Here is a 19,526-nt window from a genome sequence, read left to right as displayed (position 1 = left end):
AAAGACACGAAACTGGTCATTTCTTTTCTTTAATGAAAGATATGCTGAATATTGAATACGATCAGGAACAATTTTTTAAATATACACGGATCGAAAACCATTATTTCGCGCGGTTTCGTGCTGCGTCGGACGTCAGACTTACCTCATTGGCCCGGCCTTAGGACATTAGGGACTAAAGTTAAAAGATGGGATCTTTCCAAGATTAAGATTAAGACTAAGATTAAGACTAGGGAAGTATAAACGCCCTTATGGCATTCTACGTTATCAACTCTTAAGATTAAGATTAAGACCGAAGCATAAACCGGCCATCACACATACGCAAATAGTGAGTTCTATGTGTGGTGATTACTAAACGAATATGGCGGCCCCCCCCCCCCCCCCGCCGCAAACGTGCTCTCCCGGTACAACTTGTGTTCCGTCCCTTTATTCCTTAGTCCGTAGGAGGGAGCATACACTAGCAGGACTAGGCAAATCCGCGGACGAATGTACGTCATGGAAGCCATCTTGAGCGACTTGAGCACTTTTTGAAAGTGAGAGGGAATGTTCGAGCATAGCGACAAGCGGCATATTGTACGCCGTACGCATTAATATGCAGTATTATAGTTTTCTATGCAACAATATGTCAACAGTGTATGGAAATGAACGTGATCAAAATGGTATACTGTAGAGCTTGTAGCATAACAGCAGCAGCTCGAAATTATGGAATAACGTTTCATCGGTTAGTATTATCAACAATAATGAGATTTTTATTTTGGAGGTTATGATCATATGTATAGTATTGTGAAATTGTAGATTCACAATAATTACTAAATAATTTTCACTCACAAACAGGTTTCCGAAAAATCCGAATCAAAGAAATGCATGGATAAATTTTTGTAAGGACGAAGGATTCAATATAAATTTAAACATAACAAGTCATTCAATATTGGCGCCCTTGAGCGGCCATCTTGAGCGACCACTTTATATAGTCACTTCCGTCCGCACTTTTAAGACCAAACGCTCCCTCCTGTTTCTTTTCACTCTGAGGTGTGAGGTGACAAGCGAGCAAGATCTATAGAGAGAAGGTTACCTCATGCGCAAAGAGGGACGAGGGGCAAGAGGGGCTAATGCTGTGCGGGGCGAGCGGCAAGAGGGGCAAATGCTGAGCGGGGCGAGCGGCAAGAGGGGCAATGATCTCATCGTCAAACAGTAGCTGTCTCTCTCGCACGCTTTAGTGTTTTCTCTCTCGCTCCTTTAATATAGAAATGCTTTGAGTTTTTATCGAAAAAATACTTTTATTTTGTAAAATATTGATAGCACTGGAAATTGCGTAATAAAAATTGAAAAGTAAATTAGAAAGGCGCTATAAATTACATATATTGCAAATTATAGCGCTAGATATTTAACGTTTATAATGTTAAATATCGCTGTAACAGATGCATTTGTAATACAAATTGCTTTGTACTCGTATTTAGACTGTAATATCAATGAAAATAAAATATAATTTGGGGATATACACAAAAAACATTATTTGTAAAGTAGTAAAATAAAAGAAAAAATAGTACATATTTAAAAATTATTTTTAAAATAATATTTACTGTTTATATGCATTATTTACAAAAGAAATACTATAAAGAAATTTATTTTTTATATTTAATTGTGAAAACTTGGGTAGAAACCAAGATCTATAGAGAGAAGGTTACCTCAGTAAAACCGGTTGAAGGCGAGGGGCGATGAAGTAAGGGGGGAGTTAGAAACAGCTTGACGGCGAGGAGCGATGAAGGAAGGGGAGAGCTAGAAACAGCTTGATGGCGAGGGGCGATGAAGGAAGGGGAGAGCATGATGATCTCATCGACAAACAGTAGCTGTCTGAGATAGCTTCTGTTTGCCGATGAGATCATCATTGCCCCTCTTACCGCTCGCCCCCTCTGCATTTGAGGTCTATATAGTTGGCCCCCCCTCTAACGCAAATCGTAAAAACATTTATATATTCGGATTGTACATTGTTTGTACATGAATGTACTATGATTTTTATCGTTTGTACATTTTTCGTTAATTTAAAAAAAAATTACAAAGTTTTCGTAATTGTGCCAATGATAGTTAGCCCCCCCTATGTCGCAATTACATTACGTAAACTATAACTTATGAATTTATCGTGCTTAATCGTTTGTACGTCGTTTGTACATTATTAATAATTGGTTAAATTTATAATTCCAACATTTGTTTTTGTTTAAAACGTAAGATAAATAATTTTTATTTGAATATAGCGGGTACGGAGTACGGAGCGGGTGCGCATGCGTGTGCGTGCGTATGCGCGCCTGTGCGTACATATGCGTGTGTGTGCGTGCGTGTGTGTGCTGCATGTATCGTGTAGGTGTGTATGCGAGTGAGTGGTGGGTGTGTACGTGCGTGTGTATACACACACACAGCATATACCCACACATACGCACACACCCACTCACACACACAGCATCACATTAGGCGGCATTATATCACGGCTATGTCATCACAGCATAGCAAAAGTTAAAAGTTAAAGACTTTTAAAATATCTCTAGACAAAAAACTATTAATTTTTAAGCTTTGTTTCTATTGAGACTTTCGATCAGCATCAATATTATCGAGTATAGAAAATCAGAAAAACTGTCGAAATTTCTTAAAATCTCCTAACATTGAAGAAATTGTATATAATAATATTAATAATCAAATCAGTGATCAAAAATTAAGTGAAGAGAAAGAAAATGTAAAGAAAAGATGTAGTTATTATTACAAATCTGAACCAGATATTCGTCATCGTAACAATCGTATTAAAGATATTAAAAAATTAATGCTTTTAAAAAATGGTTATAACGTCAATCAACCGATTTTAATTGATAAACAACCCTATTTTGCAAGAAATACTTGTCCATTCGATTCTATAATACAAATATTATCCACAGCGGTTATGGATAAATCACAATATTTTACATCAATAGAATCAAATGCCAATAAGACAATGTAATTTATTCTTAATTTTATTAAAAGGAGATCATGTGCGAATATTTACCGATTGTTTAGTACGTGTACCAAGTACTAAATCAGCTTCTTTGATTGGTGTAGATTTTACACTAAACGATTTATACCTATCGGAGAAGCAGATTTAGTATTTGGTACGCGTACTAAACAATCGGTGTAAACTAAGCCATAGATGACTACATATATGACTACTGTGAACCTTAAAAGAGTGGAGATGAACAAAACATTGTGAAAAAAACATAGAGCAGCATTGACGAGAGATGTCTACATTTGTCGCAACGACAAAGATTTTGATTGGCTAGCGATAATTATTTGTTTCGTAAAGCACGAACTAAAAACATTGTGAGGAAATCTATCTTTTCAAAATTGATTCAAATAATTTTTAATCATAATTAAAAGATTTCTATAAAAGAACCCCGCACAAACATTATGAAAAGTGGTTAAATTCGCCGAAATTGCAGTATCATTTATTGATGCTGATCGAAAGTCTCAATGGAAACAAAGCTTCAAAATTAATAGTTTTTTGTCTAGAGATATTTTAAAAGTCTTTAACTTTTAACTTTTGCTATGCTGTGATGACATAGCCGTGATATAATGCCGTCTAATGTGATGCTGTGTGTGTGAGTGGATGTGTGCATATGTGTGGGTATATGCTGTGTTGTGTATATACACACGCGCGTACACACCCACCACTCACTCACATACACACCTACACGATACATGCAGCACACACACGCACGCACACACACGCATATGCACGCACAGGCGCGCATACGCACGCACACGCATGCGCACCCGCTCCGTACTCCGTACCCGCCATATTCAAATAAAAATTATTTATCTTGCGTTTTAAACAAAAACAAATGTTGGAATTATAAATTTAACCGATTATTAATAATGTACAAACGACGTACAAACGATTAAGCACGATAAATTCATAAGTTATAGTTTACGTGACGTAATTGCGACATAGGGGGGGCTAACTATCATTGGCACAGTTACGAAAACTTTGTAATTTTTTTTTAAATTAATGAAAAATGTACAAACAATAAAAATTATAGTACATTCATGTACAAACAATGTACAATCCGAATATATAAATGTTTTTACGATTTGCGTTAGGGGGGGGGGCCAACTATATAGACCTCTGCATTTGCCTTTCTTGCCGCTCGCCCCTCTCTGCATTTGCCCCTCTTGCCGCTCGTCCCTCTTTGCGCATGAGGTAACCTTCTCTCTATAGATCTTGTGGTAAAACGGCCGATTGGTGCATGTCTGTGCTAGATCCATAATTGTGGATCTAGCACAGACATGCACCAATCGGCCGTTTTACCATAGCGAAAAGTGGATCTAGCCATGTAGTTCCGCCGGCTCAAAAAATGGATCCAGTTAGCGCTATTGTACGGCCTAGAGCAATGCTCGGAATTAGTTGAACCACGGACTAAGGAATAGAGGGACGGTGCACAAGCTGTACCGGGGGAGCACGTTTGCGGCGGGGGGGGGGGGGCGCCATATTCGTTTAGTAATCACCACACATAGAACTCACTATTTGCGTATATGTGAGAAATGAAAGTCAGATCCTGCGCACAATAAACAAAATAGGAAATAGAAATAGAAATAATTATTAAATATTAGAAATAAGAAATTGGAATTATTTATTTTAAAAATAAAAAAAATAGAAAAAATTAATGCATAAATTAAGAAATAAGAATTGGAACTAATTAATATATTTTATTCTCTTGTTAGATGTAAAATAATTTCTCTTTTTAATATTAAATGTTTATTGCTATTTCTAATATTTTGTCTACTGTATGCAGAGCCTCAGAGTAATAAAAGTTAAAGTATTTTATAAAATTTATAATACAACAATAATAAAATCGCCTAATCTCTTTATGCTTGTCACTCGTTATGTCTAGTGGCACCACTACACGAGTGTAACCATGTCACAGACACAGAGGTTGCGTTCCGTTTTGCGCATAGCACGCATCGTTCGCATCGCTAATGCTTAGCGCATTGGCTGCGTTTCGTTTCATTATGCGCATGATACATGCTTTGAAACGGAACGATATTGAACGCATTAGAAGCGGAAAATCAAAATGGATTCCACAATAAATTGCGCTATCAATGTGACAATGTTTTTAATTGATAAAATGAGTGACAGTAATAGTAGTGAATCATCAATGACTCTTCCATTATGACTCTTCCATTATAGGTCTGTTTTTTATAGCTGAACTGGCTGTACTAGTTCAGAGTTTATCTTTTTCCCTCCACATTGGAAGGAGAAAGATAAACTCTGAACTAGTGCAGCCAGTTCAGCTATAAAAAACAGACTTTTTGACTCTTCCTATTTTGACACTTTTTACAATATCGCTATCAATCGCCATATGCAATTACGCAATCGCATGGAACGCATAAGCTGCTGCAACTCAGGCTGCGTTCCGTAAAGCGCATATGCGCGCATGTATCTATAGTATACGTAACGTATACTGTAGATACATGCGCGCATATGCTCTTTACGGAACGCAGCCTCAAACTTGAGGTAGCTGATGCGTGTATTATGCGCTGCAGGTGGTGGGGATCTAGGGAATTCTAAGCGCTGTTCATGCGCGCATTGAGTGAAACGGAACGTTTTCTATGTAATTCGTGCGCATAATGTGCGAAACGAAACGCAACCAGAATCTCTGTGTGAGAATCGCTACATCAATATGGCGGAAAGCAGTTCCCCCCGCACGCTTGAGTTACCATCCCCTCTCGCCTAAACTAGGACTTTAGACTCAGTCCCTCTATTTCTTAGTCCGTGAGTTGAACATTTTAGCCGATTTCCGCGGTATACGCCTCCTTTCCTCTCCTTACCGCGCGCGCCGCAGCCGCTAGGGCCAGCGCCGCCGAGCGTTAGGAGCGGCACTATCTGATTAGATTCTGTGAATAGGTTCTTCTCCCTATTTATTAAAGTTTAGAAAAATTTATTAAAATTAAAAAAAATTTATTAAAATTTATTAAAAATAAATTTTTATTTTTAAATTTATTAAGTGGAAATATTTCAATAGATTTCTACGTCACCCATGAGATACTAATGCTGATACGTTTTTCAAAAAGTGGTTTCTATCTACATTATTGCATCAATTGTTCATTCTCATAAAAGGCCAAGAAAATCTAATTAAGAAAATCTCTTTTATATACTAGGTGTTGGAATTAATTCGTAGCGTTTTACAAAAGATGGCATTAGCCAACTATTTATAGTCACACATACAAAAGTAAATATTCCCTAGGAAGCTACTGGTATAGCGCATCTTTACCAGTATATGACGTTTCGTTATTGTGTCCATAGCATTTGTCGTGCAGTGTCAAACATGTCGAAGTTCGTACCTGAAAAATCGTTTTTGCGGGGAGTGTTACTTCATTATTTCAATATGAAGAAAAGTGCCGCGGAAAGTCATCGCATTTTAGTGGATGTTTACGGTGAACATGCCCTGGCTGAGCAAACTTGCAGAAAGTGGTTTGCGCGGTTCAAAAATGGAAATTTTGACTTGGAAGACAAGGAACGTTCCGGTCAGCCGAAAAAGTTCGAAGATGAAGATTTGGTGACGTTGCTCGATGAAGACCCGGGCCAAACACTTCTGGAGTTATCCTCATCGCTTGGAGTCGACTTTTCGACGGTCAGTAAACGCCTTAAAGCCATAGGAATGGTACAAAAACAAGGAACGTGGGTCCCACATGAGTTAAAGCCAAGGGACGTCGAACGGCGTTTAGTCACCTGTGAGCTGCTGCTTCAACGGCAGGTAAGGAAAGGATTTTTGCATCGAATAGTCACTGGCGACGAAAAGTGGGTACTCTACGACAATCCCAAACGCAGAAAATCGTGGGGCTTTTCCGGTCATGCATCGATATCATCTCCCAAGCAGAATATTCATGGGAAGAAAATCATGTTGTGCATATGGTGGGATCAGCTGGGCGTTATCTATTATGAGTTGCTCCAACCGGGTGAAACCATCACTGGGGACCTCTACAGACGACAATTGATGCGTTTAAATCGAGCATTACAGGAAAAGCGGCCGCAATATAAAGATCGACATGACAAAGTAATTTTGCTCCATGACAATGCGAGACCTCATGTTTCGAAAGTCGTGAAAACTTATTTGGAAACGCTAAAATGGGAAGTTTTGCCTCACCCGCCATATTCCCCGGATATTGCTCCATCTGATTTTCATTTGTTCCGATCCATGGCGCATGGCTTATCAGAGCAGCACTTTGACAACTACGAAATGACTAAAAATTGGATCGATTCATTCATCGAATCTAAAGACGAAGAATTTTTCCGACGTGGTATCCGTGCTTTGCCAGAAAGATGGCAAAAAGTAGTGGATAACGATGGACAATACTTTGAATGACGCCACTGTAATGATACTTGCATAATAAACCACGAAATTTTGCAAAAAAACGCTACGAATTAATTCCAACACCTAGTATATATTTTTTTTAAATTAAGAATTTATTTTTATCTTTAGTGGAATAGGTCTACGGGGGAAATCACTTTTAAAAAAACGCGTCAGCATTAGTATCTCATGGGTGACGTGGAAATCTATTGAAATATTTCCACTTAATAAATTTAAAAATAAAAAATTTTTTTTTTATAAATTTTAATACATTTTTTTAAATTTTAATAAATAGGGAGAAGAACCTATTCACAGAATCTAATTAGATAGTGCCGCTCCTAACGCTCGGCGGCGCTGGCCCTAGCGGCTGCGGCGCGCGCTGTAAGGAGAGAAAAGGAGGCGTATACCGCGGAAATTGGTTGAAATGTTCAACTAATTCCGAGCACTGTAATACATTAAAGAAAAAAAGTGAACATTTGCTTATCACGAATCAGAAATCGGAAAAATTTTGTGAACGGTAAGTTAAATAAAGCTAAATCTTTATTTATATTTCAATTTATTCTAGAACAGTGCTCGGAATTTGTCGAGTATTTCAGCCGATTTCCGTGGTTGACGTTTTCTTTCCTCTCCTCATCGGGCGCGTTAAAGCTCGGACCAGCGTCGAATATTAGAAGCGACATTATTAATTTATGAGTTGGGTTTTCTCTCTTGATTATTGAAATTTATTAAAATTTATTAAAAATATTTTTCAATTTTTCAATTTATTATTTGAAAATTTTTCAATAGATTTCCACGTCACCCATGAGGTCCCACACAGCACGAAAGGTTTCTATAAGGTTTCTGAAAGGTTTCATGAAAGAATTGAAACCTTTAAAAAAGCTTTCAAAAAAATATTTCTAAAATGTTTAAATGTCCGTTTTTGAATCCATCAGTAATGTTTTCAAAAATCTTTTATAAATCTTTCCATAAATATTTTAAAAACATTCCTTCAAAGTGTACAGAAACATTTAAAAAAACATTTTTTTAAAGCAGTATGTAAAAGCTTTTAAAAAAATATCTGGAAACGTTCTAAAAACCATTCTTTAAACATTTTTATAAGTATGTTATAAATTGTTTGAAAAACCTTTCAAAAAATGTTTTTAAAATGATTAAAATGATTATATGTCCGTTTTTTAATCCATTAGTAATGTTTCCCAAAATCTTTTATAAACCTTTCAATAAATGTTTCAAAGACGTTTTTTCAAAGTGTATAGAAACATTTTAAAAAAGATTTATACAAACAGTTTGTAAAAGCTTTCAAAAAAATATCTGGAAACCTTCTAAAAACCATTCTTTAAACATTTTTATAAGTATGTTATAAATTGTTTAAAAAACCTTTCAAAAAATGTTTTTAAAATAATTATATGTTCGGTTTTTAATCTATCAATAATGCTTCCAAAATTCTTTTATAAACCTTTCAATAAATGTTTATTTATAGATTTGGTTCGTGTTTTATTTATAATAATAATTGAGTGACAAAATTAGTTGACTTATCGTAACTATTATTAACCAGACTTTCAACTAATTGGAAAGTGTAGAGTAGAATATTTAAATTTTTTAATAGATTAAATATACAACTTCACTGAGAGAATTTTAATGCGATTTGTTTTAACTAGATTAATCTTTTAAATTAAAAAAATTTCATAACGCATCGATTACATGATAATTAGGTACTGCAACTAATATTATGAATAAAGGCAAAACAGAGTCAAAAAAGTCAACATTATTATTTTGTTTCTAGTCACTTTATGCAGAAATACTTATAAATTTATTTTATTATTGTTGATAACAATATTTCACATTAAAGCAATAAAAATACATCGATAAAAATACTATTTGATTTTTTTTATAGAAAATCATATCATATCAATGAAGTTGTTTGTATAAGATAATTTATAGCATTACTGTTTAGAAAAAATATTGCATAGAACTTTTTAAGATATTTTTTTAAAACTTTCTTTGAAACCAAATAAAAATCTTTCATGAAAACTGCTAGGAAATGTTTTATTATAATGATTTTTTCACGTTTTAAAAAAATGTTTTTAATTGGTGTATAAATACATTAAAAGAAAAGTTACAGATATGTTTTAGTAATCTTTCCAGAGTCTTTTTATATATATATATACGTAAGGTTGTTCTAAGATTTTCTGAAATATATTTATGTCTTTCTACAACATGTTTTGATTTTGAGGCCAAACGAGCTTAATTTGTAAGTCGAAAAAGGATCGATTTCGAAGCCGAAAGATTTCGATTTCTAAGTTGAAAAAGATCCGATTTGTAGGTTGAAAATGGCTAGATTTTTAGATCAAAATAAATTGATTTCTAGCTTGGCAAAGGCTTTCGATTTCTAATTCGAAAAAGAATTAATCTGTAGGTCGAGAAATAGTCGATTACGATGTCGAAAGTGCTTGATTTTTAGGTTGAAAAAGGTTCGATTTTTAAGTCAAAAATGGCTGAATTTTTAGGTCAAAATGAGTCGATTTCTACATGGGAAATCATTGTAACCTTTTTTATTTGCATTTGTTTTATGAGTTTTGTCGGCATAAGATATTAGACACAGAAACATCTACGTACAACTAAATATATAAGTCATATATTGTTCAAAATTTTTTATATATATTATTACATATTTTATGACATATTTTATTTAATATACAATTTATTTTTCAAATGTTTTGAATGTGTGAATTAACGGATTGGTTACATAAACATTTCCCGCACAGGGAATTTTAAATACTTTAGCATTTATGCAATCTAAAGACCAACTTTTAATACAGTTTTCAGACTCTTTTACAATTTTAATGCCCAAAGAATCGCTTGATAAACCATCTGTGGTGAATAATTGGTTTTTATTCTTTAACTTTTTTCCTATGTATACAATATCATTACTTTTAGCAATATTTAAAATATTAATAGATCCATTTTTTAAAATCACACAATTATTTCTGTCATCACTAATATCTATTTTACATGATGGTGTTATTAACATTTTAAACTGCGATTCGTATTGACGATCGGTAGTTAACATTCCATTATAATATTGTTTCTCAAATCGAATATTATTATTATCAAAGCACTTTTTTAAAATTATGAACTAATTCATACTCTCCAATTCTTCTTGCAAGTTGTTGCAATGGCTTCTCTCCTTTTCTAATAAATTTTTTTAAAGAGCAAATATAATTTTCGAATGGGAAGGCGCTGTAGAAATCGAGAGGACCAAACTTTTGTACATCCTTACTTAAATGTATTAAATTGTGAACATTATATGTTACATTTCCACGACCATAAATCGACCATTTATTTATTTATTTTTGATGTTATAGCTATATGCAATTGATGCAGAAACTGTAAATATGAAACAAATATTTAAAATTTGAATATCATAAAATATGAATTGAGAAAAGATGACAAGCAAGAAATAAGAAAAAAATTTTTTGTAAAAAGTGATTATTCAAATGTAGACAGACATGAACAAAAATTGTAATAAGAAGAATAAAAGAATCATAAGAATATATATAACAATAGATAAAAGCACCAAAGTTAGAGAGATAAACCTATACACAAAAGCAAAAGTTTTTGAATACGCAAGAAGAAGTTTTCAGAAAAGAATATTAAAAGAGATAATAAAACTATACCATATTGTTACGTCCTGATCAGACTACACGATTCTTTTCTTTTCATTAAATACCAGACCTAGTAAACGCGGAACCAACAAAAACTCTTAAGAAATATTATAACGCCAGAGCTGTTTTTCTCATAAGACACCAGGAGCTCGAATCTTCTCACAGAGAAAAATAGCATGGATATTTCAAAATACCTTGGCCGCTCAGCGTGCCTATCGTCGCCAGAAAAACCGTAAAAGTCAAAACTTTGCGGTAGCTGGAGTCCTTAACCGACTCCAGACGGTTAGAGTAAGAGATAAAAAGAAAAAACTGGCACCAACTAGTCATACTCTTGGATTCCACCTACGGGAACTCTAGCTAGTAGATAGGGTTTTACCGAGTAACGATCGGGGAATGACCGCAGTCGCATGCCGAGAAGGCGCGACACCTGATACGGCGCACGTGTTTAGTAGGTCTGGGAAACCGAGATGCATTAGTCGCACTCTCCACGCGACACCAAGGGCACGCGACAGTCGTAAACTGTCAAATTTATTAGATCAGTGACCCAAGGCTTTGCGAACTTATATACCGATTCTTAACCACCCAATCCGAAAGCCGAGAATCGGGGCAAGCACTTCTATAGACCACCCATCATTCCATCGTATGGTCTAAAGACTACGCCCACCCAGATCTTAAGACACTGAGATGCACCCCACCTATACTAATTAACACCAACCGGGTTACGCCACCTCAAAAACCTACCCCCATCATATATGGACCCGAAACGACGCTATTCCTTATTCGTTAGGGCCTCTTTCTTCCTATCTCATTTCAAGTAACCTAATCATCTAAACCCAATCCTATTAGCTAAAAATGACGCCATCCTCCCCCACATTAAAAATTTTCTCGCAAGACTAATTCCTATTCGATCCCCGCTCCAAAAACCTAATAGCGTTTTCGATTATACAGGATTTGAACGACCCAGGGTTGGTTAATGACGTCATTGCAACCTCTCCACCAATGAAAGACTTGCATTTATAGTAAAATAGTGATTGATCAACCCTGGGTCGTTCAAATCCTGTATAATCGAAAACGCTATAAGATTTTCCAAAGGGATCTACCCCAAAGAAAACGTATAAAAACCCGTGTTCTGGTGGCTCCGGACACAATCACACACAGTTTTTCAAGCAGTTTTGCGCAGTTATTCCGTTTAGCTCAAACAGTTTTTCGAGTAGTTCGGGGGCGCGAATCAAAGAGTAAAGTCAGTTGATACCTTGTCGCGATCATCTCGTGGTGCATCTCAAGTAGAAGGCCCATCACCCTGACGACACCATCCCGCAGCAGGGTGCCCACGCGTTTACAAAAAAAGGGGTCCGACGCTCATATAACGCTTTCCCTCAACGGGGCGCCTGCTCAGAACCACCGAACATAGTCAACCCGATCCGAAACTATCCTGCAACGAGTAAGTCAGTTCATTTCTCTTTATTTTATTATTTCTTCTGTCCTCCCTCCGGAAAAATGAAACACTCACACACACACACACACACACACACACACACACTATTGTAAAGAATACACAAATGAAATTATCAACACCTGCAATTAAGAATTAAGTTTGTATCGTAATTATAAATTTAATCGAATTAAAATGTTTTTTTTTAGTAAATTAAACTTTGTTCCTTTTTTTTTTTTTTTCATTTAACCACACCCTCCTCGTTCGTCACCCCCCTCACACCTTCCCTCTCAAATTGCGCACAAAGGTTCCGCCCCGGGTAATAGGGATTCAATTCCTTGACCCAAAAAGAGAACCACGAGCGGTTGACTTGTTGACGGAGTAAAAACGACTCTTCCAGTCGCTGACCCGTCGCAAGTCCTAAACGCGCCGCTCGGCTCGTGCGGTCAGACCCGTTTACGTCGATCGCCGAGCCCAACGAAAAAAAATTCTACATCTATCAGGACGTAACAATATAAATATAATAATATTGAAGTTAATTATACTTTCAGTAGAGCTCCCGATACAGATTGACTCTCAATAGTTGGCAAACATATAGAAGAGCAATTACTGATAAAGCTGATAAGTAAAGTGGCAGATGATTGTAGAAGCTATAAATATTAAAAATATTTAAAAATTGATTAACCATAAGATAATATGTAGATAAGAGGATGTGCAAAAGAGGTACATGAGGAGTGGAAGTCGTAGAAGAGAAAAATATCTGCTGAGTCATTGTTAAAAATAACAACAAATAAGCATAAAGAAAAATGTCACTATAATATTAAAATTAATAGAAAAAAGTTAAGAAAAAACAAGAAAAATCTGTGAACGTACTGAAGGATTTTAGAAAATGGATAATAAAAACTAAATGTTACAGCGAGAAAAGATTAAAACAGCACTAAAATTATACAAAAGAGATAATGTAAAAAATAATTATACTTACACAGAGCTTCTAATGCAGGTATCGAACACCTACTCCAAACAAAATTGAGAATCAAGTTCAAAATGGTACCGCCCAATCAGCAAACAATGTTTTTTAAAATGTTTGTAAAAATTTTTGGAAAACATTTTTTAAAACATTCTAAAAAACGTTAAAATAATGTGTTAAGTCCTCTTTTATTCATTAAAAAATGTTTATTTTAACATTTGGAAAAATGTTTCTTAATATTTAAAAAATATTTATTTTAATATTTAAACAAATGTTTTTAAATGTTTATTTATAATTGTAAAAAATATTTATTTTATATTTTAAATTGCTTTAGATGAATAATTAATAAACATATTTTAAAGATATTCTTTTAATGTGCAAATGCTATACAACTTTGTTATACATACTTTGTTATACATTTGAATTTATAACTCTGATATAATATATAAAAATATAAATGTACATATATAATGCATATATGTATATGTATAATATATTTCTTATGTTTTATGTATCAAAAATTTAATAATTGCTTAATATTTATTCTAAAACTAAAAATATACCTTATTAATTTTAAATCCTAAACTAATAATCTATATATTTTCTTTAATTAATATAACAATCACAATAACTATATTAATCCTTTACTGCCATCTCATTAATAATATATTCAAATGTTTTTTTTAATATAATATCATTTTTGTATATTTATATTATTACACGGAAAAAAAAGATTAGTTACTATAGCAAAATATTAGCTAATATAGGGACAGCTAAGATTTTAGCTGTCCCTATATTAATTAATCTTTTTTCCGTGTAATTATTATTATTTTTTTATTCGCTATCTTCATTACTCTCTTCGTTTACAAAACTCTCATTTTCAGAACTCTCGTCGTTGTTTGAATGAATTTCATTGTCTTTCTTCATATATCTGTTAATGTTACAAATATATTAATATTAATAAACAATAACAAATATAATGGCATGCATATATGAATCAAAGATTTATAAGTACTATCACACACATACAAAAGTAATCAAATTGCAACATTTCAATATTGTGCAATCTGATCACTTCTAAGTACTTATAAATCTTTGATTGATATATATGTCATAATCAAATTCATTACAAAAATGTTATATAATGTAAAATATGTGATAATATTTACTTTTTTATACGAAAGCTGGCCTGAGCCAGCCATGGTCCCGCTTTCCTACCAAACATGGTTTCATTTATTATAGGAAATTCCTTAGCCACTGCTTCTGTAAAAAGAAATATAAATAACATTAAAACACACAAATAAAACCTATAAATTACAAAAAAATCTCAACAGATTTAATTGTGAAATAATATGATCTTACCGATCATTATTTTGCTAATTCGGCGTTTTGCTAATTTCAATTTAGTTCCTCGTTGACCTTTCCAATTAAACAGACTTGCCAACGTATCATGTAGAATCATTTGAAGCACGGAGTTTACTTGTTTTTGAATCGATTCTCCCTTAATTTGTAAATGTAAAGCTTCGACCTACAAATGGTATAAAATTTTAATTGTGTATAAAATTGAAATTGTATAAAATTGAAATTGTATAAAATTGAAATAAAGTTTGAGAAAAAATCAAATATCTTACCATTTTCAAATGAAAAGTTTCGTCTTTTTTAAGTCTCCGCTCGATTTTCTTTAGATCATCTAAATTTGTTAATGGAAATTCGTTCAAATCTTGTACTGTAATAGGAGCGGGATTGTTAGTTTCAGGTTTGTTTATCGTCTGTGTTTCCAGAAAACTTTCAACATTTTTGTCCGTCTTACGTAAGATTAATTTACATGATGATATTTCAGCTGAAAATAATACAAAATAATAATTATAAGAAAAGAAGTGATATTAAATTAATATTGGATTCAAAAGTTATTGATTTTGTGACACTTCAATAATTGGTATGAAATATTGGATTGTAAGCTAATTTAATATTTGATATGAAATATTGACATATTAAAATATTTGATTTATTTTTAATAATTATTTTACTATTATATTTATTTTATTATAGTATTAATAATTTTAGAAGAAAATTATTTTTAAAATCGTATTAATAATTTTAAAATAGGATAGGATTGATATATATAAAACAATATTTTATTAACATTTACTAAATTTGAATAGTCAATAACAAGCTGCCAAAAATTAAAGTTGATTTATGTAATGATTTTATTGCCTACAATTTGCACTCAATCCGTTTGCTAATTGAATTATAAAATAAACAAATTTTAGTTGTGATCTGCACTAAGAGTTGCATATTTTAATTAAAAATATATCTTGACTTACTATAGAATATATACTATGCAATAATAAAACCTTACATTGATATATAGACAAAGATAGTCAACATACCATTGAAATGACAAATTGCATCTGCAAGAGATTCTAATGTAACTGTTCCTTCTAAGGTGTAAGCACATTTATGATTTATTTTAGAACGTATCTTACATCCGCTTATTTGATCCACAAATTTGCATATTTCTTCTGAAGCAATTGTTGCAGATGTTGATTTATGCATTTCTGTCACAAAGGATCTTTCTTTTAAGAGTTTTAATCCCTTACGTTCCATGTAACTTTTGTTCTCCGGTACTGTATGAGGAATGTTTATCTCATCTGAGACAACACTCGGCAGTTGTTCATTATTATCCAAAGATGATGAGGCTTTGTCTCTGCATAACTGTTTCACTTTTTTATTCATTTTGTCAGACAATGGTTGACTTTCTCGCGTCGGTTTCTTTAATTTTGGAAGTGGTGGTAACATCAGTTGCATATTTCGTTTCTTTTCAAAATTATTTTCTTTGTTTCTTTCCTCGTTGTTTTCTTCCAAATCATCAAAATATTTAATATTCGCTCTTTTTAATCGTTTTCCCTTTCCTTTTTCCTCCATATCTGAATATAACGTGGCATTAGGATTTTTTGCAATTTTTACGAACATTTTCATTCCTCGATCATAATTTTCTGTAAAAATTATAAACAAAAGTTATGACAAAAATGCGTAAAATGGTAGACAAATCATGAACGAAACAATTATCTCGTCATAAAATTTACCAATGTTTTCTTCTATCTTTTTGATGGAAAAACAATTCCACTTCAAATTAGGTTTTGCGCACTGTTTTACCAATTTATGTATTGTTGCTTGATGTTCATTCATAGGATACCAACTCAATGTCCCACTCGATGTAATCCATGAAGACGGAATAAGATCGTTGAAACCCTCAATATCTTCTTCTTCGTCACTTTCAAAATAAACAACAGACCACTGTGCTATATCATCCTCGGTATGCGTTTTTGCAATAAATACTGATTTTTCATTACTACCATTATCGTATACATCATGTAATGAACTCTCGTCCTCTTTCAGCAGAATTGTATCTGCCGAATTTATTAAATAACTCATTGCAATCGTAACTGCTCTGAAAATACAAAAGAAATATATATATATATATGTATGTATAGAATAAATGTAAAATATATATATATTTTTTTTTATACATAATATGTATAGAATACATGAATGTATAGAATATATACATGTTCAGAACATTATGTGTCTAATAAGCTTATGTAAAATATTTTACATGTATATAGAATATATGTAAAATATTTTATTACATAAGCTTTTTGGATACATAATGTTCTGAATAATATTTTGTAATACTATATATAATTATATATATATATATATATATATATATATATATATACACACATATATATATATACATATATTATAGACAAATTAATACACACACATACATATATGTGTATAAATATTAATATTTTATATATATAAATGTACATATATATATGAATAATTTTTACCTGATATGTTTCTTGTTACATATGTTAACGATTATATATGCATATATATTTATACACAAAATACCAGAAAAAAGAGAAAAGAATAGAGTGAAATAGAAAAGTAAGATATAGCATTTGAAAATGTATTATATATTGCTCAATTAAGCAATTAAAGCGTGTCACAGTGTAAAATGGAAGATACGACATAGCTATTTTTGTACGGCAATTGTACATATTTTATACTAATTTCTGACAATGGCCACTTTTTGAGATTAGACAGTTTATTAACTTTAAATACTCCTACGCGGGAACTCTCGGAAGGTATAGTATAGAAATTACGTTTGTTAATAAATTCTCTACCGATAACAATTGGAATCTGCAAACGCTCACAAAAAGCTATGTTTTCAATTTGAATAATAGTTCCGGTAGCAGTACCACAGCAGTTATTTGGACTTTTATTAAATATTTTAAATTTTTCAAGAGCAACACCACGGTACTGACGTGTACAATCTGGTAATATCGGACCAACATTATGGGGATATAAAAACTTTGGAAATTTATTATCTAGATCTGTGAAATAATTAAACTCAAACGACATTATTTCCTCAATTCGTCGTCCGATTTGTTCAAGTGGCTTATTACGTCCTCTAACTTTTTTCTTAATATTTTGCATATAATTTTCAAAGGGAAATGCAGATACCGTATGTAAGGTAAAATCATCTAATTTGTCGACAAAATAATCTGCATCATCAGTTATGTGAATATTGTTATGAAAATTGTGGGCAATAAAGTTTTGATTATATAATATTATAGTCGACTGAACAAAGTGTTTTAAAAGTGCTTTGGCAAATTGACGAAGTTCTTGTTCTTTGCAAAGATTTGAGTTTAATAAAATTCTCATTGCAAAATTAAATTCTAAGAAATGAATATATTTCTTTTCACTCAGAACACTTTTTAGAATAATTGGTCCTATATACAGAATAAATAATCGAAATTCTGTTGCTTTCCACCGCAAAACAATGTCTAGTTCTCTAGGTTTCCTTGCAAATTCTACAGGAATGCGGTGTTGAAATCGAACAAGAAGAGTTGACATCAATTCGATTTGAGCAGCCGAAAGTCTATGAGGAATTGCTCCCTTGTACCACATATTTACTATCATCGAACGCATTACTCCAAGGCATTGCAAGTGTAAATAATCAAGAACAAAATGATGCACAAAATCTAAACCCACAATATTAGTAAGAGGAGTATTTTTACGACGAAACTTTGGATCTTTCCATTGTAAAAAATCTTCACAAGTGCGAGCAGGACTTTCTAAATCAAGAAAGATTCGCCGGTTGTCCGACGTAACACCGCGAACAGTGCATCTAGTGCAGGAATAAAAACCTGTATGCGATACTGTTCCCATGATTAAACTTTTTGCTGGAGCATCGCAAACAAAATAAATACCATTTAACTGTACAGTGCGACTCCCAAAAGAAAGGCCATTCTCATGAAGTGTATTAATTTCTGTAATAAAATCTTGTAAATAATCTTCTAAATTTAAAGGTTTATCTTTACCGTAATATATTCCTATAGAAAACACTTTGTTACGTAACTGTGGAATGGATACTACAGTGCATAATATAGGATATACTTGATCAGGTGAACTTTTGAACAGAGGTAATCCATCGATATTTATTAATAATTTAAAAGAATCTACAGTTTTTAAATACTTAGGAGCAATTTTTAATAATTGTTTTTGTAATCCAATGTGGATATAATAGCCAGGCTCAACAACTTTTTTAATTAACTTTACTTTTGTTTTTAACAATGTTCGTGCACTGACAGGTAATTGAGCTTCATCATTAGCAAAACATTCGTGATTTTCTTTCAAACCTTTAAGTAAGTCTGAAATAGCTTCGTGTGTTATATTATGTTTCAAAGCCCAACTGCAAAGAAATTTAAGCACTTTCCAGTTCCCAGAAACCGAATTTTTGCTAGATTGAGAACTGCTTGAGTTAGATGGTGAATGCGGCGAGAAATCATTAGGATCGATATTCTCATGTAAAATATTATCTCCAGAATCATTAGCCTCGTATTCAAAACTAGAGTATTCAGAATATTCAAAGTTATCAGAAAATTCATAATAATGACCAAGTTCGGAATGACGAGAAAGGTCAGAATGATGAGAAGGTTCTGATTCATTTTGAAGATGATGAAGAAAATCTGGTATTTCGCAGTTATTGTTTCTAACGTAAGTATATGATTGTTGAATATCCGATT

The 19,526-nt window shown here is 32.8% G+C and overlaps 1 protein-coding gene and 1 long non-coding RNA gene across 2 annotated transcripts in view; one reads left to right on the top strand and one right to left on the bottom strand.

Moving 5' to 3' along the window:
• The first annotated feature begins 379 nt into the window (after positions 1–379).
• On the top strand, positions 380–1,970 carry LOC136998659 (uncharacterized). Its single transcript, XR_010889247.1, has 2 exons — positions 380–718; positions 832–1,970. It is a non-coding gene; the product is annotated as an uncharacterized lncRNA (long non-coding RNA).
• An 8,372-nt stretch (positions 1,971–10,342) lies between these two features.
• LOC136998856 (uncharacterized) overlaps positions 10,343–19,526 on the bottom strand; it is a 35,057-nt gene continuing 25,873 nt past the window's right edge. The window contains exons 2-7 of the mRNA XM_067352157.1: positions 16,509–16,873; positions 15,813–16,418; positions 15,054–15,262; positions 14,785–14,950; positions 14,592–14,685; positions 10,343–14,353 (exon numbers count right to left, since the gene is read on the bottom strand). Of these exons, the coding sequence (XP_067208258.1) occupies positions 14,257–14,353; positions 14,592–14,685; positions 14,785–14,950; positions 15,054–15,262; positions 15,813–16,418; positions 16,509–16,873 (1,537 nt within the window). The 3' untranslated portion in view covers positions 10,343–14,256. The remainder of the gene's footprint in view (positions 14,354–14,591; positions 14,686–14,784; positions 14,951–15,053; positions 15,263–15,812; positions 16,419–16,508; positions 16,874–19,526) is intronic.

The sequence above is a fragment of the Linepithema humile genome, chromosome 3 (assembly GCF_040581485.1).
Source record: "Linepithema humile isolate Giens D197 chromosome 3, Lhum_UNIL_v1.0, whole genome shotgun sequence".
In the NCBI taxonomy this organism is placed as follows: domain Eukaryota; kingdom Metazoa; phylum Arthropoda; class Insecta; order Hymenoptera; family Formicidae; genus Linepithema; species Linepithema humile.
This window is presented reverse-complemented; position numbering and strand designations above follow the sequence as displayed.